The 23,093-nt window shown below is 39.5% G+C and overlaps 1 protein-coding gene and 1 long non-coding RNA gene across 2 annotated transcripts in view; one reads left to right on the top strand and one right to left on the bottom strand.

Annotated features, from left to right (window-relative positions):
• Positions 1 to 355: 355 nt before the first annotated feature.
• On the bottom strand, positions 356 to 22,990 carry LOC125017076. The gene is made up of 3 exons (XR_007113799.1): positions 22,749 to 22,990; positions 7,372 to 7,499; positions 356 to 692 (listed from the first exon to the last, which is right to left on the bottom strand). It is a non-coding gene; the product is annotated as an uncharacterized LOC125017076 (long non-coding RNA).
• Positions 14,613 to 23,093, top strand: part of ulk4 (unc-51 like kinase 4) — a 64,707-nt gene continuing 56,226 nt past the window's right edge. Inside the window, exons 1-17 of the mRNA XM_047599930.1 lie at positions 14,613 to 14,742; positions 15,219 to 15,359; positions 15,690 to 15,789; positions 15,934 to 16,073; positions 16,154 to 16,313; positions 16,605 to 16,706; positions 16,782 to 16,865; positions 17,030 to 17,105; positions 17,902 to 18,048; positions 18,313 to 18,611; positions 18,726 to 18,795; positions 19,055 to 19,121; positions 19,205 to 19,297; positions 19,396 to 19,456; positions 19,549 to 19,760; positions 20,854 to 20,900; positions 21,204 to 21,282. Coding sequence (XP_047455886.1) covers positions 15,222 to 15,359; positions 15,690 to 15,789; positions 15,934 to 16,073; positions 16,154 to 16,313; positions 16,605 to 16,706; positions 16,782 to 16,865; positions 17,030 to 17,105; positions 17,902 to 18,048; positions 18,313 to 18,611; positions 18,726 to 18,795; positions 19,055 to 19,121; positions 19,205 to 19,297; positions 19,396 to 19,456; positions 19,549 to 19,760; positions 20,854 to 20,900; positions 21,204 to 21,282 — 1,875 coding nt within the window. The 5' untranslated portion in view covers positions 14,613 to 14,742; positions 15,219 to 15,221. The remainder of the gene's footprint in view (positions 14,743 to 15,218; positions 15,360 to 15,689; positions 15,790 to 15,933; positions 16,074 to 16,153; positions 16,314 to 16,604; positions 16,707 to 16,781; positions 16,866 to 17,029; positions 17,106 to 17,901; positions 18,049 to 18,312; positions 18,612 to 18,725; positions 18,796 to 19,054; positions 19,122 to 19,204; positions 19,298 to 19,395; positions 19,457 to 19,548; positions 19,761 to 20,853; positions 20,901 to 21,203; positions 21,283 to 23,093) is intronic.

The raw sequence follows: 23,093 nt of genomic DNA, 5'->3' as shown, positions 1-23,093 counted from the left end.
CACACTGTGTATCAGCAAAGACAGAACAGTAGAGAAACGTTTGCAGATAAATACAGATAAATACACGATTGCACACATAACATTTTGTGACCAGAGTGTCATCCTATTGTTGATCTCACACAGGACTACATATGTGTGGTAGAGAAGTAGAAACAATAGTTTCTGTTGACAGAAAGCAGCTAGAGGCAAATAAAATAATAGCTTTATGAAACTTGAGAGTTGTCATTGAGTGAGGGGAGCTTGTAGCAACTCCCTCTTGTGGAGAATGAAAGCATTACCAATAAAGCAATGAATAAGAAATCACCACAGTCTGAGCACAAGTCAAATTTAATGAACAAAGAGAAGAACTTGCATAACGTTACTTGTTTAACAGTTGAGGACACAGGAAAAGAAGAGTTAGTAAATGTAAACTTGAGTGACTTGAGAAACTTTATGGGCAGAGACCACACATTCACGCAACACAGCGCATCCTGATATCACTGTTTATAATTATCATCAAAGAAAACAAAGCATAAAGATTATGAAGGCAAACTGATTTAAAAAGCAAACTTGTCAAACTAATTGCTCAAAAGAATCCCCAATCCTCCTCCGTGTGTCTTTTTCCTTCCTTTAATTTGATTCCTACTTTAAAAGCCACATATAGGACTCAGAAACCGGTGACTTTGAGCTCCTTCTTCTTGGTGTCGTTGGACCTGAGAGAAAAATGAGAAAACACAGATTGGATATTCTCTCCTGAATGTTTGTATCAACATATTGTGGAATTGACAACAAACACCAGTTGAATTTTGAATCTTGGCATACATGAAACAATAACATACACAGTACGTCACACTTTCTCATTTAGTTTTCTCCTATCTCTGCAACACTGCAGGTTGTCTTAGACTATAATAGTTGACTATAAGTTGAGAAATACATCCCATTTACACTTAACATGTCATCTATGTCTGGATAACTTTTCTTTGGAGAACATCAATAATACACACCAGACCTGAGTGAAAGTGTTGGAACATGAAGTGGACAGTGACGATATCCCTGTAGTAGATCTTGTTCTGAACTTGTCATGATGCACTTCATTATATTTAGCTGTAGATCCTGTTAAGCCTTTTATGAATGAGGCAGTGCATGTGTGTGTCTTTTGGTTGATGTGTGTGTGTGTAAAGAACAGGCCTCCTCCACACACATTTATCATAAGGAAGTAAGGACACTGAACATACATGGACAGACACACATATAGAAGCACACAGCAGGAGGTTCTTTGGCTAAAGGTCATAGTAAATGTAGTTGTTTGAAGGTGTGTCTGGACTGTGATAATACCCAGAGAGACAGCAGGCTGCCTTCCCAACGTTAATGTCCCCAATTTACCATCTAATTACCGCTCGGCTGGCTTCATAGCCACACTTATCTAACCAAGACCCAGGCAATTTCATTTCTGATTGTGTAACCGCGGTGATGGAGGGAAAGTTGTCGAGAGAGGGCACGGGGAAAGAGAGAAATGTGGACTAATGTTAATAAATTAGAGGACGACTCTTTCCACGTTTAGCTTTTTAATAAAAAGGACAAGTACAATAACAGAGAAAACACGCTAATAAACACCTGCACTTAACTGACGTTAATCTGCTTCTTTCTTAATAAACATGATTCAAAAAAAGAGTTGCTTCTGTCGAAAACACAAATTGAGGACCGTGATTTCAAAGGTTCACAAATCCAATACTGTGTCATATCTTACTATTTGGTCACAGGTGTTTTTTTTTTTCTTTTTTCGTGACATATACATGATTGAATCATGATGAAACCAGACTGGTCAGAATTGATGACTGAGAGGTGGTTGTATTTGCAGGATAGACACACACACACAAGCTTTGCATGCAGAGAGTACTCTCTTGTCTTTGTTCTCCTTTTGAGAACCAGGTCTGCAGAGCAGGTCTGGACCTCAGTCCCTGGAACTCAGCTGCTGATGTACGATGTCACAGTCATATTTCACCCCAAACCCAGAAAAAATAATATGCAAACAAATCTAAGAGCAAAAATGTCTCTATTCTGTTTTCCTTCTATAGAAAATTGAACAAGATCCAGGATACGTACACAGCCTTAAAAGAGAAAAGCCGCCTCCTGCACCATGTAAGGAGGCAGTGTCAGTCCAGAAAGGTGAGTCACCGAAAACCCATTTTGTTATTTCACTTCGTCATGATGTTGTGCTCAGTTTATAAATTCTTCTGTGTGATTCTTTTAACTCAGGATGCTCATGGGTTCCTGTCATCAGTCCTGAGCCACATTCCTGGCTCTGTCTCCTTTGTTAAAGGAGGTGGCAGCAGAAAAGAGGGACATCGTACGCCTGGTGTTCTGGATGGAGAACACATCAGAAACTGGTGCACCAGTTTTAAGCTTTGGGTCAAAACAATCCCCTAAAAAATGCCCAAATCCAAAAGGACCCAGCAAAATTAGCATCTAGAAAACAGAGAAACAGCAAATCTGCTGCTTATGTGTTGAAGGCGTTTTTGAACAGAGAAACGTTTCTCGTTCACTTCTGTCACATTTCTGTTATTAGATAAACATACAAGTTATTTTCATGCAGCAAATCTGAGGAAACAGGAAACATTTTTAGAGTGGGCTGAACAGGAGACGCTGCACTATATTAATATTGTGAGTCTCGGCAACACAGACCACTGTCACAGAGCATCAAATTACTATGGAAATGCACCGTTGAATGAATTCTTTGATCAAACACCCACAAACAATAACAAACACACACACGACACACGTACTTGCCCGACTGTCAAAGCCCTTATTTAGGTATGAATCTGTAATGCATGAATTTGCATGATTACTAATATTACCATAGAAACAACGCTAATGCTGAGTGAGTGTGTGTGAGGTCATTACATTGAAAGCCAGAGAAAAGAAAACTACAAAGGATGTTGTCCACCACTTAATGGTCTGTGTATTAATATCACAGCCATCAAAAGACTGGATGGAGTGTGTGAGCGTGTGGGAGGAGGGAGCCTCTGAACTTGGTATTATGGGTAGCATGGCCCTTCAGTTTCTCAAATCCTTTCTTGGCCCAATTTTTCCATTTTGGCTCTTGTTACCCCACCGCCTGTCATCCAGTGGTGCATCACTACAATTGTTACAATTGTAAAAGGTAAAAGGAAACCCAATAAAAACATTATTAGTAAATTCATTTTTTCATGAGTCTGTTTGAAATGTTTAATCAACAACCAGTTGGTTTTACCAGTAAGAATAATTGTGTTCATGTTAAAATCTGATTAGAGATTCTAACTATGTACATTCACTAAATAAAAAGGTTCATCGTTCTGCTGTGGTGCATTGAATCTGCAGAAAGTATAACAGAAGAAGCTGTTTCCCAACTTCACCAACAACACTACATTCATTCACGAGATGAAGATCTTTTCAAACACCTGTTACAGTTCGTCATGTCGCATCAAACATGGACAGAAACCTTGTATTTATTCCAGCCACAGAAAAACAATCCAGTCAAGTGTTAAAATGGTTATTAGACTGATTGTCACAGGTTCACACCATCTGTTCCAGACTCCAGTTCTCTCCCCTGCTGGAGTTAGAGGAAGATATAACTCACGGTGTCTTGTGTTCTCTCCCTCAGGTGAAGCTGATCCAGATTAATCAGTAGGAGACGATAAACAGAGGCAGGACCCGTGACTCTCTCTCACTCTCTCACTCTCTCTCTCTCTCTCTCTCTCTCTCTCTCTCTCTCTCTCTCTCTCTCTCTCTCTCTCTCTCTCTCTCTCTCTCTCTCTCTCTCTCTCTCTCTCTCTCTCTCTCTCTCTCTCTCTCTCTCATCTCCTTCTTCCAGCCACTGTGTTTTGTTGTGGGTTTCATTTGCTGATTTGCCTTTTTTTGGTCTTATTTATTTTTTTTTCCTTTGTCTGCATTTGACTACATAGTTAAACACCACGGAGTGTCAACATTATATGAGACTGATGCAGTTATATTCTTGCAGCTGAATATTTTATTACTTCAGTGCATGTGTGTCTTATTTTTTTTTTTGAGTAAGGTAGTTAACAGTTTAATGTACAGGATTAGAGGGGAGACACCAGGTCCTTTTTGGGACTGAGAGGCATCTCTTCTTTTAGTTGTTTTCACCAGCCATCAGGTTCAGTTTTGTTGTTGCTACTTAAATAAATCAAAGTTGTGATACAACTTCTGTTTGTCTTAGATTTGCTGTTGCAGGGGGTCAAAACACCTTCTCAATGAGCCTGATTTTTTCTTTCTGACCAGCTGAGTCTGCTCAGATTAAGGTGGTTACATGAGGCGTTGTTATTCTGATTAGGTTTTTATTCTGATGATTAGTGAAAGAATACAACCACACTGCCCATGCAAATGTAGCAACATATTGAATTACTGAGTAACTTCAACTTTGTTGATACAAGTAATGTGTAAATAGTAGAAATGTTAAACTTTTTAAGATAAACTAAAGACACTGTTAAAATATTCCAATGTTTTATAAAGAAAGAAAAATATGAAGAAAGTTGCTGCAGACTTTACTCAAACTGCGACAAGGGTTCAGAGACGTAAACCAACTCAAGCACGAGTGTGTGTCCTTGTCCAGCGGGCGATAAAAGTTAATCTGAGCTGGCTGGGGGTAATTAAAGTGTCTTCCTGTGTTATTGACTAGCAGTCGCAGCGAGCCTCTTCTTTGCTCCTTTCTTCCACCCCTCATCTTTTCCTTTCTCTCCCTCTCCATCCTGTCTGCTTCCTGCTGCTCTCCACTTCCATGTGTCAATAGTCATTAAACAGAATCTCATCGTCCGATACTACCTCCCCCCACACACACACACACCACACACACACACACACACACAGACATTGATGAGGCTCTGCTGGGTTCAATAGTTGATTAGAGTCTTGTTTAATAGTCCACAAGTTCACCCTCTGTCCACTCATCTCTAACAGACATGTTTAGTGGACTGGAAGGATCCTGCTGAACCTAATACCAGGGGCAACGATGTGAGATCTACAAAAGCTGCAGATGTTTTAACACATCATTTTAAAAGCCCTCACTCCATGTGCAACTTGCGAGGAAAAATATCTAAGTTGAGCATCTGACAGTAGAAGAAGCATCATCATGATGACAGGCTGTCTCCAAAGTCCTGTCAGAGGTAACACACCGACATTTGCTGAATTATCACAATGTACCCGTCCTATATCACTTCACTAAACTCTCAGCAGACAGACAGGTAGCCAGTCAGCCACTGTAAGATAGATGAGAGTGGATCAGACAGGAAGTCAGGTGCATATACTTGCTTGCATGCATACTTACAGCACTATGAAAAGGAGTGATGAGAGCGTGGTGCTGACTCAGGATCTCTGCGAGGGACAGCGTTGTTCTAATCAACTCGTCATATAATAATATAATAATGCACCTAATGCAACATTTCCAGTCGTCTGCACTAACCTGTAGAATAGTTTGTCGCTAACAATGAGATTGTCCCCATCTCCTGATGTTTTAAAAGCCACATTTCTCTTTTGCACGTTAACTGTCCTCATGAAGATACCCCAACTATGTTCTGGCTTTTATTAGTGTGAATCTCATTCCTTGCTATTGCGATGTTGTTTGTGTTGCTACTTTTTAGGAGCTAATTAAACACAACTTGACTGGTTGAGAGCTGAGACAAAGATGTGCAAGTGTGTGTGTGGCTGAATCATGCAGAGTGCTCAGTGGGAGAGAGACAAGCAGGTCATATCAGACAGCTCTAACTCGGTTAACATAAGGAGAACAAGTGGTGGAGAGAGAGAGAGGAACATAACAGAAGAGAAAGTGAGAAATGAAAACAACTTTTAGGATCTTGTGTAAAAAGAGGTTGATGTTCAGGCATCTGGCGTCAGTCTGTCTAAGAACGGTCCAATCAGAAAGCTCCTAAATGAGGGAACCACGGCCCTTCATTTCAATCATTCTCTTCTGTGTTCAGGTTCAACAGGTGTTGTATATTAAATCAAGGTTCTTTATTGTTAAACCGATTTTCATACCAGAACACAATGTACTCTAAGACGTAACAAATGACAAAAGACGTCCGCTGGCGGATGACGGTCAAACAACATTTTCCATACGTATTTTAGTCTCCACCAGAGGAAAATCGTTTTTCCAAGATGTTTCTGATTTGAGCACCAATTCCAATCATGTATTTTAATTATGTCCAGCTGAGACTGGCTCGTTTGTTTCCTTTGTGCACTGCATTGTGGGCCGTCAACGCTACACTCACAAAGCCAGTCAGTGTGTGAGCGTATTATTGTGCCTAATAAATTCTATTATGCACAACGACATCTTTGAGGATTCCTGTTAGTCTCTAGTAATATACTACATACTCAGTGCCCATGTAATTGTCATGTACTATAGTGAGTAGTAAAACAATGTAAAATACAGACAAGAATAGATGAACTATTCCATAATATAAATACTAATTTAGTAGAAAAGTATTAATAATGAATAACATTCATACTGAGGTCCTCTGAAGCTGCCTCAGGGAGGTTTTGTGCTTCTTTTACATGCAAGTAATAAAAATAAATTCTTTATCTATAGTAAGTAAACACATGTACAAACAAATGGGGGTTGTGTTAAGAAACCTGGCTTCAAATAACCTTCACATTTCTTTGTTATTGATAAGTTCATGTGACACTTCATGTGTAAAACGACAGAGAATATAAACCTTGTGAAAACCAGGAGGGAGAAAGAGAAGGAAGAGAGTCAGATATAAGGATCCATAAGTCAAGAGTATAGTTTTTATACAGCTACCAACTGGTTATGTATTACCAGGGGAACTGGCTGCATGTGTATACTGTACTATATATAATTATACATTTACATTCACAGCATAGTGTGGGGTAAAACACAGGACAACCAGTTAATGAACCATTTGAAGTCCCAGTCAAGTTCCGACATACAGCAGCATAAACTAATTGTCCTGGGTACATACATGTACACTGACGTTCCCACGGCTGCTGTGCTAGTTAACACAAAGGTTACACAGAGTACAAGTGAACTGCCAACATCCCCGGGCAGCAATTTCATGAAGGAAGCCTGCCTTCAGAAAGCTGTCTGCTTTAGATGGCACATAATTGTGTTGAGGAGTGTTCGAGAAGCACATGCATCAAAATTTAAAACCTCTGATTCCAAATAAATCACTTCTCAAAAATATTCTTGGCAAGATTTGCTTGATTAATTATTTAATGAGCTGAACATCAGTCGGGTTTACTCTACAACATGTTCAGACCGAGTCAGTTAAACGTCAAACTTAGGTTCAAATCAGACGTTAAGTTTTTCTAAGAATGCTCCATGAGGTGAATACAGTTGAATATCCTTGAATATCTCCTTGTGCCTGTGTGTCTACTCTTAGTTACCTGTGTTGGCAGCAGTAAAGCAGAGTGTGTGCGTTGTCTTGTATCAGTAGCAGTAGTAGGAGCAATGCTTTGGATCTTGTTACTGTAGATGGACTCTCTAAACAGCGCAGCACCTTCAACACCAAATCCTACAAAACAACAGGATAAAAATAAAAGTTCGAACATGTTTTTGCTGCTATACAGTCCAAAGCATAATGTTTAAATTCAGATATAGTCAATAAGCTGACAAATATAACACAGTAAAAATTGCAAAGCAGCACATTCTGATTGAAAGCGTTCACATCCCAGCTCGTACACAGTATGAGGAGCAAAATGAAAATGACGCGACAAGTCGAGCTCATCAAACCAAACAGAAATCAAATTTGAAAACGTTCAAATGAACAGTTTCCTTCAGGTACTGAAAGGTACATATCATTTTCAGAAAATGCATTAACAAACAGGCTGAAACTTAATCAGCTCAGACTCCACTTTATCACACACACATACACAGAGACACACAAACTTGTCCGCCTACAGCTTCTTGAGGCGGCCGCTCACTCAGCAGCAGCAACTGGTTGGGAAAAAAAAATTTGACCAACATTCATTACCATTATCATTATCACCAGCACCATACACTGCTGAATGTGTGTGTGACAAAGCTAATGTGACAGCGTGTGCGAGCATGTGTGTTTATGAAGCTACACACCAAGTTAATTAATTTCAAAGCCCAGTAGTGTGTGCCTAGCTGATAAGTCCCTCCCCACTACCCATAATGCTTTGCTGAAGTAGAAGGCTGCAGCGTGTTCATTCAGCCAATTAGCCCAGATACTGACACACTCAACAAATTAGTGTTTGCGCTCGTGCACACACTCACACACACTCTCTAACAGACAGAGTTCTGTGTAAACAAACTCTTGGACTGTCTGTCTTTGTGCCAGGGGAGAAAGAGTGGGGGTAGAGAGGAGGGGGTTTGGAGGGTGAATGCATATCAGTGTATAATTAGAGCAGAGTTGAAGTACTAACTTTGTATTCTGGTGTTAAATTTGAAATGCTCAATGCAAATAAATTCAGTTCAGAGTCAATTACCAGCGCTAGACTCCAAGTTAAAAAACCTTCAAATCAATTTCAGCCCCTCTGCCTTACCAAGATTAGCACATCACATACACACTGGATGTGCTGTCTTATGAAAAATTAAATAAGCAATTCCTGACAAATTAGTTGGTGCACAGTTCAGCACCAGTTCATGAACTGTGAGGAGGGGAGGGAGAGAGACACACTAAGCTGGTGAATAATGGTAAGCAGATGACCAGAATCACCAATGTGTAGTAATCAGTTGTATCTAGGAGAACCTAGGGTGGGCACTAGACAGTCACTGTTTGGTATGTACCATCTAGGCCACTGTAGAAATATGAGAGTGCTACATAGCAGCGTACGTTCTATGTACTGTACATATAAAGGTCTCATTCAAAGTGAAGAAAAAGCAAAAGCAATTAATAATCACAATTATCATTATAACATTATGTCTGTGAAGGTTCTCGGCCATCCAGGTCATGATTTTTCTATTTAATCCTCAACTCCCAACCAGTCCCTTAAAACTGAAGAAGCTACTCAGATGAGTGGCAAAATGTCTTCATGCTACCAAACAACCCAACAACATCTTCGTACTGAACCTTTAAGTTGGTATTGATAATACCAGGTGAATGGAGATCTCTCACCACAGTTAATGGACCATTTGTCTTGTCTCACCACAGTGTGTCATACAGATGGCTTCAGCAAGTGTACAGTCCATTAAATGAACGAACAACTAATCACAAAGTCCATGTACTCTTGTGATTATTCATTGTTGAGCTTCCTGTTGAGTCAAACCAAATACACTGAATGAACTTAAACCACCACTGAAAACAGATTCTAAATCACGGGTTGATAAAATATCTCACAACTTGAATCAAAAGTCTTCACCACCACCACTATGATGCTGACCCCAGTGACCCTCCTAAGCATATTCTTTAAAGAGACAAGACCAGAGAATAGCAGGTAGAAGCACAGAAACATTGACAGAGACACTGCAGAGAAAGGAGATGTTACTTTACGGCTCTAGTTGCCTGCACACATTAGAACATCCAGGTGTTAGACGTCTTCTATTATTACTGGAAAGGTGAGGTTTTATACTGGAGTGTCAATGTGCACGTGCGTCCCGACACGTCAGCTTTTGATAGTGATTTGTGTTGTTGTGTGAGGATGTCTGAGTGTTTGTGTTTATGCTGTGCGTATACTGTAGGTGCCAACACACCTTTGTCTCCGTAGAGAATAGTTGTTTGTGTTCACACAATGGGGCCAGGCTAATGAAATATCTGCGGCTGAGGAAATTAGTTTTCCAGGAAAGTCATTGTGGGGAAAGACAGGAAGTAGAACAGAGGTGATTGTCTCTGTCAGGTTATTATTGTGTTTCACTGTGTTACATCACTTAGACGCTTCTCTCTGTAGATATCAGATACAGTAGAGCCCATTCATAAAATACAGTGACATATGTCTGTGGCTGAGGTTCATATTCATAACAGACACATTCATTTCTGAAAGTTATTGCGGGTGGCACATAATGGCATATTAACTGACAACATATTTGTGTACATATAAAAAACACAACACAACACAGTAAGTAATAAGGGACACAGTACAAATATACAGCACTATACGCATTTGTTCCCTCTCAGATGCCACCATCATGAGTTTTTTCCTTCTTATTTGCTCAGTTTTTATCAAAGAATCTTTGGGACGTACAGTTCATACCCTGCCAGTGATTTGTGTTGTGTCCTAAAATCCTCAAAGCTTAAAATACTCAGCAACGTGACACTACAACAGTACAGAACAGATGAAACATAACACAGAGTGCAAATAACATAAAAACAAAGTCAGACTTTAAGGTGTTTGGGTGAATTTCACAAAAGCCTTTAACTCAGTCCACCTGTCTGCTCAATGTATTCATGTCAAAATAATGTCTCTACGTTCCTGCTGATGTCATTGAACCTTTGGCGTGAGGAAAAATGTAATTCTCTGCATTAACCGTGCATCAATGGTCAGGATGTGATCAGTGGTTTTTAACATTATACATCAGACACATCACATTCAACCTCACGGGAACTCTAATTATAACTGATAACTTTAATAACCAACCTAATAATCCAATGTAGGACATCACATTGTGTATTCAACACTGTGGGACTATATGCTGAACGACAGTATAATGAATCCTCGGGCACCCCTCTGGGAACTAGCGGAATGGTCTGTTCCAGCATTCCCCAGGCTGTGCGGGCCAGCTCACTAATGAGCCCACGGGGGAGCACCCACAGTCTGTGTGTTTAACAGACTGCAGCCCTGCCAGGAACTACACAGAGATGGGAGGTGTGTTAAAGAGAAAGAGAGAGGGATAAAGTGAGGGAGCTATCCTTACATGTGGTGAGAAACAAGTCGCTCATGCAAGAAATTCATCATTATGAGGCAGAGGGAGAAATGCAGGAGACAGAGGAAAAAGTGATTTATTCTCATTATAACGTCTCCCACTATGAGGGAAAAAAGTTCATCCAAAAAGCACACTCAATATATTATACCTAATGTCCTATTTAAACCTCGCATCTCCACAAAGTTAAGTTTAAAGTTAAGAAGTTAGAAGTGAGATTTAGCCAGTGGCTCCTCTAAGGTCAAGAATTATTGTTTCCACTACATGAGACAACTGATATCACACTGAGATCACAGCAATCTTTAATACAGCAGATAAAATAATTGTAATTGATAGCACAGAAACAACATACAAGTGTTTTCCAGAGAGTGTGCACCCATTCAGTTAGTAATCTGTCTAAGTATTACCAGCCTTCCTCAGCTCCACCCACATTCTACCTCTTTGCATATTTTTGAATTAGCCAAGAGTTACCAACCTGCCAAAATGGTGACGTCCCAAGTCACCGCACTGAACTATAAGACCGGACATCAAGAATCCTATGGGCCACTTCTTTATGTGAAGTGAATGTGAAGTATGTAGCTGTCACTGTTAATGGAACTGAGTCGTCATTGAGAAACTTTGCGTCACCTGCGATATCCTAAAAAGAACAATTTTGTTTTACAGATATGTAAACCTTAGAAGATGCTCAACATGTCTTTGTTACAGCAAAACTATACTACTAATAATAATCACTCAAATAATTGTACAAAAAATATTTAAAAAACCTTCTAGTGAATAATAAACATTAACAGTGATGCGACTAATAGCCACACAAGAAAGAGACACTGGTCAACAGATAAGCAGACAGAGTGAGACAAGTCACACTAATTCTGATGCAGGAAAAAAATATGGCAAAAAATCTTAATTTTCCTTTGGGCTGTCTAAAGATGGTGGCCCATTTAAAAATGCATGACATACTAAATGTCCATTATTGTTTTACACAGTCTCTCAACATTCACACATTGTGTGTGTCCTTGTTCGTGAGCGTGGATTGGTCATCCTATGTTAGGACCCATGACTGTCTTTTAGAGTCCCCTCTCTGTTCTCTCCTTTGTGGAAGACAGTGATAAATCATTAATAGGCTCACCACCATTGCTGTGTCTGTGTGCGGATGTATGGATCCGTGGGTGAGTGTGTGAGGGGGATTTCTGCCTTCTGCCCCCTGGCTTCTATCACTGCAACACTGTTCACACATCATCTCTGCTGCACACACACCCACACACACACACACACAGATTTTTCATCATAGGCAGCTGAAGAATCATCTTGTTCAGGCTCATAAATAATTTCCTGCAGCTCAAGTCTGGCCTGGAAACCTGCCTTTCACTCCATGCCATCCACTCCCCCTCTCCAAGTACAACTCTCTCTTCCTCACTCCGTCTCCCTGCCATCTCCCCCCGCCTCTCCCACGACACTGATCCTTCCTTCTTTCTTTCTTCCTCTCTGTCACTCCCCTGCCTTCCTTTCTCCACTGGTTAAGCCAACACGCACTCTTTGGCTCCGTGCCGCCCCCATCCTCATCTGAGCCCTTCCTCTCGTACAACAATCTGTATCCCTCTCTGCAGTTCTTTACTTGTAAATCAGGAAAGCTTCAGCAGCAGCGGGAAGGGGCTGGGGTGATCCAGCAGGTCAGAAAACGCATCAAAAACATACCGCCTGGAGCGCATTAGACAGGGTCATGGTGCTGCACATCAGTGCTGTCATGCAATGATCAGTGCACGGCTCTGGATTTACATTTAGCTCATTGGGAGACGATCTCCTTCTATTAATATTAAGCAATAAATGAATCACTAAATATTTCACACATGTCAAGCAATGACCCTGTATTAGTAAATATGAACAGGTCATTTCAAAACAAGCCTTTTATAGCAGGAAAAGCCAAAACAACAACTGTGAGAAATATGTGACACACATCATCTGAGTCCTATGAGTGCTATTGGTGCTCAGGTAATGATATTCAGAATTAAATGCCAGACTAAAATATAACATGACATAATATATCCTGTGCGTGTGTGTTTCCCTCACTGTACTCTCACAGCTCAATACTACTAAATAAGTCAACCTCCTCTCTCCTCCCTACCACCCTCTCCTTGCTGCTGTCACACACACGCAAACACACACACACACCCCTCCTCTGTTCATTTACCCGTCTATCAGAGTCAAAACAACATCCATAAATGTCATTCTCTCCCTCTACCACTCTACTTTAGTTTGATTGATAGAAGTCTTTAAATTGAGATTTTAAACTGTGATCTCAATTTAAATACGTGTCACTGAGAAGATAGGTTCAAAACAAACAAACATGCAATTACTGTTCATCGCCATGGGGGCGATAAAGAGCGCAAGACGCTGATTTTAAACTTCGACTGCTTTGGTCTGGTGTGGTCAGCGTAGATGTACAGTGCTGAATTTGATCATTACAAGAACAACGAAAATGTAAACAGTAAGAAATACTTTCTAAAAGATCTGGAGTCAACTCCAGATTGACTGATTGTTGGAGGAGAATATGAAAATGAGAATGAGGGAAGAAGAAGATGGGGAAGGAGGAGTGCATTGGCACATATATTAAAAGTGTGTGAAAGTTTATTGGTCATCTGTTGGCTGTACTAAACACAATACACAAACTCACACAGAGAAAAAGAAGAACATTGAGACAAAAGTTAGAATACAATCATTGTGTTGTAGTTTGAAGTGTTAACATTATAAATGCATGAAACTCTCTCTCTCTCTTTGTTTATATACAACAGAAAATGAGAAAGAGTTTTTTCAGGATGGCTCATGCTGTCTCATTGATTTTAGTGCCACCTGCTGGAACACACTGGTACCATGAGGTTTGACGGGACACAAATCCTTAATGTCCACATGTTGTTAGATTAAGAAAGAAAATTTTCATTATGTTCTTATATGACTTTAACATAGAAAGCTGAAATAAGGTCCAAAAGATTCACACTGATGGAATTACTTGAAAGTGTATATGGCTAAAGCTATTTGCGCCCCTTTAGAATTTTCTACATTTTGGCAGAAAAAGTCAAAAATAAAATTTTACACAAATAATTTTAAGTGGCAGTGTATGTATCATTACAGCAGAACCTAATGCAAGTAAAGGTTTGAATTTGCTGTGAGGTCTGGTCTCTCTTGTGGGAAACATACTAAGCTGCTGACCACGTGCATCCCTTTATAAGGACAAGTAGGTACACTATATTGGATGATCGAGATCCTGGCTAAAACGGACCTAACAGGAACGAGACACAAATTATAACATACACTTTATTACATACATTACATTACATTATGTTACTGCAGGGCTCAGTAGCAGAATGGGAAAATTAGGTGTAGCAGGTTTACTCCACGAGCTCTATTTTCGTCATGATTTTTTATTTAATAAGTGAATTAATTATTACATTAACAGCAATAAAATGAGTATAATGGTGAGGTATAGACTTGTTTTTAAAGTGCTGTAAATATTTATATTTGATCCTGAGCCCTGAGCTCTCCCTCATGGATAAACTCCTCTATGCGCCTCTCTGTTGCGTCCATTCCGGTATCCTAGCAACTCAGGAATATCCCATTCAGAGGTGTTTTGGTCAAAACCAATAAAACGATTTCCTTAATACCGACATTTTACTTACATAATAAATAAAGTAAAACATCCAGTCACTGCTAAAACACGTCGATATACAGATAAAATCAACTTGCTGAATAGATGAAGCATTCATTTCATATGAAAACTTAAGTACACCCCTCTTCCAGTTTGAACAACGTGGTCCATCACTCTTCCGCCAACAAACAGCGGGTCGTTGAAGAAGTATCTTCTGAGCTACTTTGACATTTAATGTGAGCAGTAGCAAACTTCACATAAAGCGGACATTTTCTAAGGCTGTGCACAGCTGTAGTTTCAGGTAATTCGTTGGTCTGTAACTATTAAAACTATCCGCTGTCTTGTGAGAACGGAACAAACTGTCTCTGCTCCTGAAAAGGCGACAACGTTAGCGGTTGTCATAGTAGCAACATGGTAGCGACACACACTTCGACAGTTAAGTTTGTGTTAATTGTTGATTAAATTGTCCACTTTAAACATATAATTTAATACACACCTTCGTGTTAGAAGTTTAAAAAGGCTCATTTGGACTTCTTTGTTAGTTTTCATATATAGTGGTGTCGACTAGTGACTAACCTCATAAACAGACTCTGAAGAGGTTCCAGGTAGTTTGGTTATGGACAAAACATTTCTCAAATCATGCGTTAAGCAAGCACACGACAGTTTTGATACAGCTAAATTAATAAAACGTGGTGCAATTAATTTGGTCACCCATTTCTCTGCTTCTTTTTCCAGTTTAATAACTTTAGACACATTGCTTGTTTTTCCACATCACAGCTGATGGAGAACTTCATCCTGTATGAGGAGCTGGGGGCAGGCAGCAGCTCTGTCGTCTATAAAGGAAGAAGGAAGGGAAATCTCAACTATGTGGCTGTCATCTGCTCCGACAAAGCCAAGAGACCTGAGATCACTAACCACGTAGGATAGTGTTTGTATTTGTTATGTCTTCATTGGTATTGTTGCTAGTTGTTTTAACTTTGCTTCCAAATAATAAATTACGTGGCTTAAATGATTTGGAGATAATTGCACAGGGCTGTAAGAAGAAAGGCTGTGTTTACTTAAAAGGAGAAAAACAACATGCAATAAACAAAAACTAAGCTAAACAAAACAAAATGATCATTTTCCCGGATGTCTGGGTTCATTACCTATTTCAATTTGGCTGAATCTTGACATCATCCAAGTGTGATTTTGCTACTGAGCCCTGCAGTAACTTAATGTATTGTGTATGTAATGTTTTGTCCCTGTTAGGTCCGTCTCAGCCAGGATCTCGATCATCCAAATATAGTGTGCTTCTATGAGTGGTATGAGACAAGTAACCACCTGTGGTTGGTAGTGGAGCTCTGTACAGGTCAGTAATTATTTCTGTCACTAATCAAAGCTTATGGAGATGTATCTTATATCGACTTAAAACTGAAAGGATCTGTAATAAGTATTGACATCAAGGATATGATTAAGGACTGTAAACTTAATCTTATTTTTGTGTGCGTATCAGGTGGTTCACTGGAGTCTGTAATTAGTCATGATGGAAGTCTGTCTGAAGATGTAGTGAGAAGTTTTGGGTGGGACTTAGTCAAAGGCCTGAAGCACATCCATGAATTAGGCATCATTGTCTCTGACCTGACCCCTGCTAAGGTTTGCATGTACATTCTCTTCACCGCCCAACATTACTGTCATAAGACGAATACAATAATTTTCTTTTTTGTGGTCCGTAGATTATGCTAGATGGCAGTGGCATTCTGAAGTTTGGTAACTTCTGCCTGTCAAAGGCAGAAGGAGAGACACTGGAGGATTTCTTTACGTTGCTTTCTACATCTGAGGAGACGAGGAATGGAGATACCAAGGACAAATATAATATGAGAGAAAGATTATACGGTCAGATATTTAATGATTAAGAAAAGCTTTAATACAAAGGTTTTGATGAAAATATTACATTTATTATTTAGACATCACACATTTGTATGTAGTCTGTCCTTATTCAAAGACATACAAACTATTAACTGATAAGCAGTTTCATGACCATCTCATTGTCACTGTCTAAACAGCATATCACCTTTAGTCAGGAAATGACACTTGGGCAGGTGAATTAAAATAAGAATGCTGATTATGTTGTTGTTACTATGTTTTTCTTTCTGATTTCTAATCTATTTGTATGTGCAATTTTAGGTTCTCCAGTGTACACTGCACCAGAGGTTTTGCAAGGATCAGAAACCAATATAAGCTCTGATCTCTGGGCTCTTGGTTGTATTCTCTACTACATATACACTGGTATGCACACACACTATGCTATGCTATGCTACGCTATGCTATGCTATGCTATGCTATACTGTTTTTTTCTTCTAGGAAAACCTCCCTTTTACTCTGATAGCTACACTGAACTGACAGAAATGATTTTGCATCAGGAGCCACCACCTCCCAGACAGACAGGTACACACTTTCTCAAATTCACACACAGCCATGGACTCTCATAGAGATGCCACATTTGACAAAATGTTGTGGTTACTATTTAGCATAACAGACATGCATGTGGATGTGTGGAGTACTTTTTGTTAGTTAAATTGATTAATTTTCTCCTGTGACTTCTGTTACAGTTTTGTCTGCAGGTCCTCCCAGTCAGGACTTCCAGTTTCTTCTGAAAGGCTTGCTCAACAAAAATCCACATAAGAGGTCAGATTCTGAAACACAGGCCCAGCTTAGACTGTGATACTGCTATTAGTACTGGCATAATCATCAGGACTGTAAATCAAAGCAGTTTGATTTGGTTGCATCACAACACCCCTAGTGGTCCTCATAAAGGGTTAGCATGCAGCACTGATGAAATGATGAATGAACGGTATAAAGCAGTTTACTGTACGACGTACACCATTGCAGTTAACACAAGATTTTAATTTCCAGTATGTCCTGTTGCTATGAGCCTGTACCCCCTGCAGCTTCATATTTCTGTATAAGACTGATAAGAGCCCCCAAGGCTGGATGTGTTGGACCTTCCAAGGTCCTTTTTCATTCACCTCGAAGTACTTAGGCAAGTTACTGTCATGCCATGTCAAAGCAGTCTGGCCATTCTCCATTAGATTCTTGTTAACACTGAGCTTTTGTCCACAGAACACAGGGACATCAGCTGTTACAGAAATACTTAATCCAAGTGTTCAGTCATAGTCGCTGAGGTCTTTTCCCCGCTTGATTTTATGCACTGAATTGCTGCTACATGATTGGAATGACACCTACACAAATAAGTAGATCAACAGGTTGTTTTTTTTTATCAGTTGAATGTAATTAACATAACATTTTGTCTGAATGTAGTAGCCATTATCTTGTAATGCATCTTATGAAGAAGTTTTATGATTAAGAAAGTCTAGCTGATTCAGAGATAATGCTACAGTGTTTCTACATCATAGGTAACATAAACTTAACCTGGGCACAGTGTCAGATTTCTGTGGCCTTATATTTGTTATTTCTTGTGTAGGACGGAATGGCCAGAATTACTGGATCACCCTTTCTGGGAACAAGTACGATGTAAGGAAGAGGATGGAAAAGAAGGTGAAGAGGAGGACGAAGGAGGAGATGTTGAAGAAGACAATACCTCTGAAGGAGTTAGTTCACTTAGCTTGAGGTGTGTTGGTATTTTAATCTCTTGATTTCAAAGCTCCTGTTACGTTCCACATATGTATTGGTTCAGCCTTTTTGTTGCATTTTGTGAAAAAGTAGTAATGGTCCTATTAATGCTAGGACAAGACCATTTTTGATCCATGGAGGAGGCTGAAAAAGATCAATATGATGACACACATGTTGAAATAGCACATAATTATGGTTAATATTAACTTTTTAACATTCCATGTGCTATACTTTTTATTTTCCACTTCACTGACTCCGACAGACATACAGGGATGTGTGACCTCCACCCTCCAAGACAGGCAGACGAACAGCCCAACAACCCCATGACCAACACACAGCCAGACTATACAGTGTCTAAGAAAGTGGTTTCATCGCATGCAACAACGGACAAAGCATCTGACACAAGGAGTGACAGCCAACAATCCATAAAAAATAGCTTGGATGGGGATGTAGGTAAGGAAAGAAGAGGAGAGGGGGAGAGAAAGACCGAAGAATATCCCAAACTAACTGGAGCCCAGCAGTTGTGCCACACATTGCAGCCCAATAAGTCATTCACAAGAGGTAAAATATTTATCCAGTTTAAGTTACGTGTCTTTAGGTCCATTATTCTTTAGTGATTCTCATATTGTGCTCTAGAAAAATCTGATTCAGTTCACTGTGTATTTGCTTTTCCAGATAATGTATCAGAGCTGAGACCAAAGAGCGGTGTGGATGACGAGAATACTGAGGCAATTTTTCTGTTAAGGTCTGTTTGCTGGGTCACAGGGTTACAATCTGTTTTACCAAGTGAGATAATTATTAATTGATAACCTTAAACGATAACCTAATGTGAATGTGTTACATAAAAGTAACACATTACAGTACACTTTAATGAAACTGTTATATTGGATATACATTTACAAATGCTGTAAAAGGAAGTAAGTGGTCAGTTCATAATTCATGTACTATTTCTATTCTATTCTATTCTATTCTATTCTATTCTATTCTATTCTATTCTATTCTAGTTCTTGTGCCAAGTCCAGAAGGAGCTGCAGGACCCCTGACTGTCCAAATCAGAACCCTCCCCCTCAGGTTACCTTCTCTATCATCATCATCCCTGTTACTGTCACATTGTACTGAGGTTGACTCCTCTCTATCATTTCCACTCTTTCTAGGTCAGTACTGGTCCAGACGTCACAGTGTGTGTGAAGGATCTTCTCTATACTGAGTCTGATCTGACTGTCTCTCCGATCATTGACAACCCCAAGGTACAGGCATGACGAATATACACAGGCTATTTTGTGTCTTTTTTATTTCTTAAGATACAGTAGATTCTTAAAATAATAATTTTCTTTATATTGATCAGATTCTTAAAGGCACTCCTGTGCGATTTGATGCTAAAACCCTGAGTGTGCCAGCATATTCAGGTAAGATATTTGTTGAGTCTGTATCAAATGAGTTTAGGATCCTGAGGTACAGAGGGTCTCAGTGTATTGTTTTCCTCTCCTTTCTCCTCCAGTTGAGAAGCTGCAGTCTCTGAGTGATGAGGAATGGTCTGTCTTTCTGTTACAACTGTCTTCATCCCTTGAAGGGCAGAGCCCCTCCACTTCTGTCTTCTCCTCCAGTGCTCCTCCCTCCACAGCCATTCGATCCAGACTCAACCTGCTGTGCTACCTCTGCTGCGTGGTTGGACATGAAGTTATCGCTAACAGGCTAATTAACTCAACACTGGTAGGGGAACATGTGTATTAACTTAAGATCCCTGACTACATATTTGTGAATTTGAATGATAGTATGGCTTCGCAGTCAGCTGAATGAAATTGCGTTTTTAAAATATAAACATTTCTTTACCACTTATATATGAACTTAAGCTGTGGACACACTACACAATTTTCAGTCTTTACAGACTTTCAAAGGACTAAGAGTGCACACTTAGAGACTGGCTTCAGCACATTTGAGTCTGGAGGTCACACGCATAACAGCTGTGCCTGATGAGGGATCACAGACTTCATCAAACCAACCAAAGCCAACTGAACTCATCAAACTCTTGCGCAAACTCTCATGAGGACGGCAGCTGTTGTATGTGCTGCAAACAACATCAACAGCCCAGTGTATATCTGTGACTCCTGCAAACAACTCAATTAATTTCCCCGCTATTTCTGTGACCCACGTTCACTTTGTCGCCACTCTCATTGTTTTGATGTTAACACTTTTTCCACTTGACACCACAGGGTATCAACATTATATGAGACTGATGCAGTTAAATTCTCGCAGTTGAATATATTATTTATTTTTATTTATTTTCCGTTGTCTTCTGACGCCACTTCCTGTGTCCCACCCTCTCTTTTTCACTGGCTGTTGGCTGTTTGCACACATTGTCAAATTTGTTACCTTTACCCCTCACACACTTAACAGTTTTTTTGTGCCAACTTCCCATGGCAACTGTCCGCAGCTAGTGTAGACTGGTGCAGACTTTGCGCAAATGGGAATCATGGGTAAATCTGGCAAAACATCTTGTAGTGTGTCCAAGGATGTAGGGGATGCAGTGGCCTCTACAGAATTTGCATGTTCTGCTTGTGTCTGCATTGGTTTTATCTGGGTGCTTCGGGTTCCTCCCACAGTCCAATGTCATGCTTGTTTGGTCAAATGGGGATTTTAAATTGGCTGTATGTGTGGAAGTGAGTGTGAATGGTTGTTTGTGTTTCTGCATTTGTCTGAAGAATGACCCTGTGGATATAACATTATAGTTATGTTTTGTTTGTACAAAACAATCATTAACAGTCATTGTTTTTCTTTGCTTTTCCCTTTCTTTGCTTTTATTTAGCTTCTCGTATTGACCCAGCAGTTGCGACAGGCTCCTAACTGGGATGTGTAAGTACCTTATTCATGTATTTGCTTTATAAATTGGAACGTGAAGAATTGCTTTCTCCTTTGCTCTTCCTCTCCATCAGATAACAGTTCTTTGAGATGGTCTGGGAACATTGAAGAAAAACAGATGTTCAGCCTTTTAATGCTATTTATGTTGTTTGCAGGTTACAAACTTTAGACATGTTCCTCCACCATTTATCAAGACCGCTGCAAGTTTCAGAATTTTAGTGATTCAAAGTATGTGTTTTCTTTTTAGAAAGTCTTTTTATTTATTTATTTTTAATGAAAATGAAAAATGTGTTGCAGGCGCAGCAAGGTTCTCAGAGTGATGGGTCTGCTGGCTCTGCACTGTAGTGACCTTGGAGATGACAGTCCTGTTTCTGAGGTGTGTTTCTAGACGCCGTCGTAATGTTGACTTACATTAATTGGGAAACCTAATCATAACTACTGTTTGCCTTAAGCTAAGATGTATCAATACCTCATGGCTACACAGGTGATTTAGAGTGGAGTTTAATCTTCAATTTGTAGTTAGTAGCTAGTAAACGTGTTTCACTGATGTTGTAGGATAAAAAACATAAAGCAAATTGTAACTTATTTATTCTTTTCTATCAAACAAGCTAAATGTTTGAAGTCAAATTAAAATGACCTGCAGTACCCATTTGTACCACGAGGTGGCAGTAAAGACCAGAATGAACCGATACTTGCTGCTTATAGAAAGTATTTTGGTGCCTTTACCATTCAGAACATACAACATAATAACACAACAATAAGGGCAATTCTGTGTGTGTGTGTGTGTGTGTGTGTGTGTGTGTGTGTGCGTGTGCAGCCTTGCATATACACCGTATTCATTGATCTAATACACCTGCATAGCGTGGTGCTAAATGTTACTGTTCATATCTACGTTTGCATAGGTTTGGATTTCTTTGTTATAATTCCTTTTACTTCTATTCTTCTAATTGAATAATACAAACATCTTCTTTCTTTCACCAAAAAGGAAACGTGCACATAAACACTTATTCTGTATGCCTCAACTTTATAGCACCAACGTGTTCCAGCAGGTGGCATTAAAACCTTATGACAAAACAGCATCACACATCCTGAAATCTTTCTATCGCTCTATCTCTCCCTGTCTCTGCCCCCACCCAACACACACACACACACACACACACACACACACACAGAAATGTGGTTTTTTATATGTTACAATATGTTCTTGCCTATGCAGCAGCTAACTCGTTAATATTTGTGTCATTTAACTTGCTGTTTGTAACTTTACATCAATATCAAAAATACTTTCTTTACATGATAACACTGAACTTGAAAAAGTCACTTTGAGGAGTAGGCAAAATATTTTATGCTTTGTTTTTTGGGGAGAACACCTGGGTGGCTGAGAATCTTTACAAACCTACAGTACATGACTGCTCACTTAATAATAGACTTTCACGTTAGGACAATATTAAAATGACTACTACAAACTACAACATTATGATGTTGTTATTACTTTTCTTTCTTCACTACTTTTTCTCAATTTTTGTTCTTATGTGTGTAATATTTGATAGATTATTTTATTAGATTATCTACATAAAGAATATTATTTGTTGTGGTAATAATGAAATATATATTGTTTATATAGTAGATGACCATAAGCTGTACATAGGAGTATTTCTTTTATTCAATCTGCCCTTACTGTGAAATAAAATGGAGGTAAAGGTGTAGGAATTACCTCTGTTTTCATCTTCAATGCCTTAAATATGGAGCTACGTCTGTATTGCTATATCTCTAATTCCGTAATTAAGCAAGAAAGTATCTTGTTAATGCTCACATTTGCCTCAACACATTGATCTGACTCACCCCCAAATTTCTCGCTACTCTTCTTTGTCCCTTCTCCTGCTTGATCACATCTGTTAATTCTGAGTGAAATCCATTCTGGCACCTGTAATTCTGCTCCCCGTTTGCAGTTCATCTTTTCCTTTTCACTTTCTTTCTTCACTTGTTATGGCACTTTACTGCTACCGAGTCGTCACGGCGATTTACAAAATGGCCGACTTCGGCAGAGCAGTGTTTCTTTTTCCGAAGCGCTTGTTGTTAAAGACAAATGGCGGAACATTTTTTCCGCTACCCTCCTCACCTCTCTTCAGCTACCGGAGGATGACAAATTGTTAAGAAAAGGACAAAGCTGTACATCTGTGCCAGAGT

The sequence above is a fragment of the Mugil cephalus genome, chromosome 11, assembly GCF_022458985.1.
Source record: "Mugil cephalus isolate CIBA_MC_2020 chromosome 11, CIBA_Mcephalus_1.1, whole genome shotgun sequence".
NCBI classification, from domain to species: Eukaryota; Metazoa; Chordata; class Actinopteri; order Mugiliformes; family Mugilidae; genus Mugil; species Mugil cephalus.
Note: the sequence above shows the minus strand (reverse complement) of the source record. Positions and strands in the feature narration are given on the sequence as shown.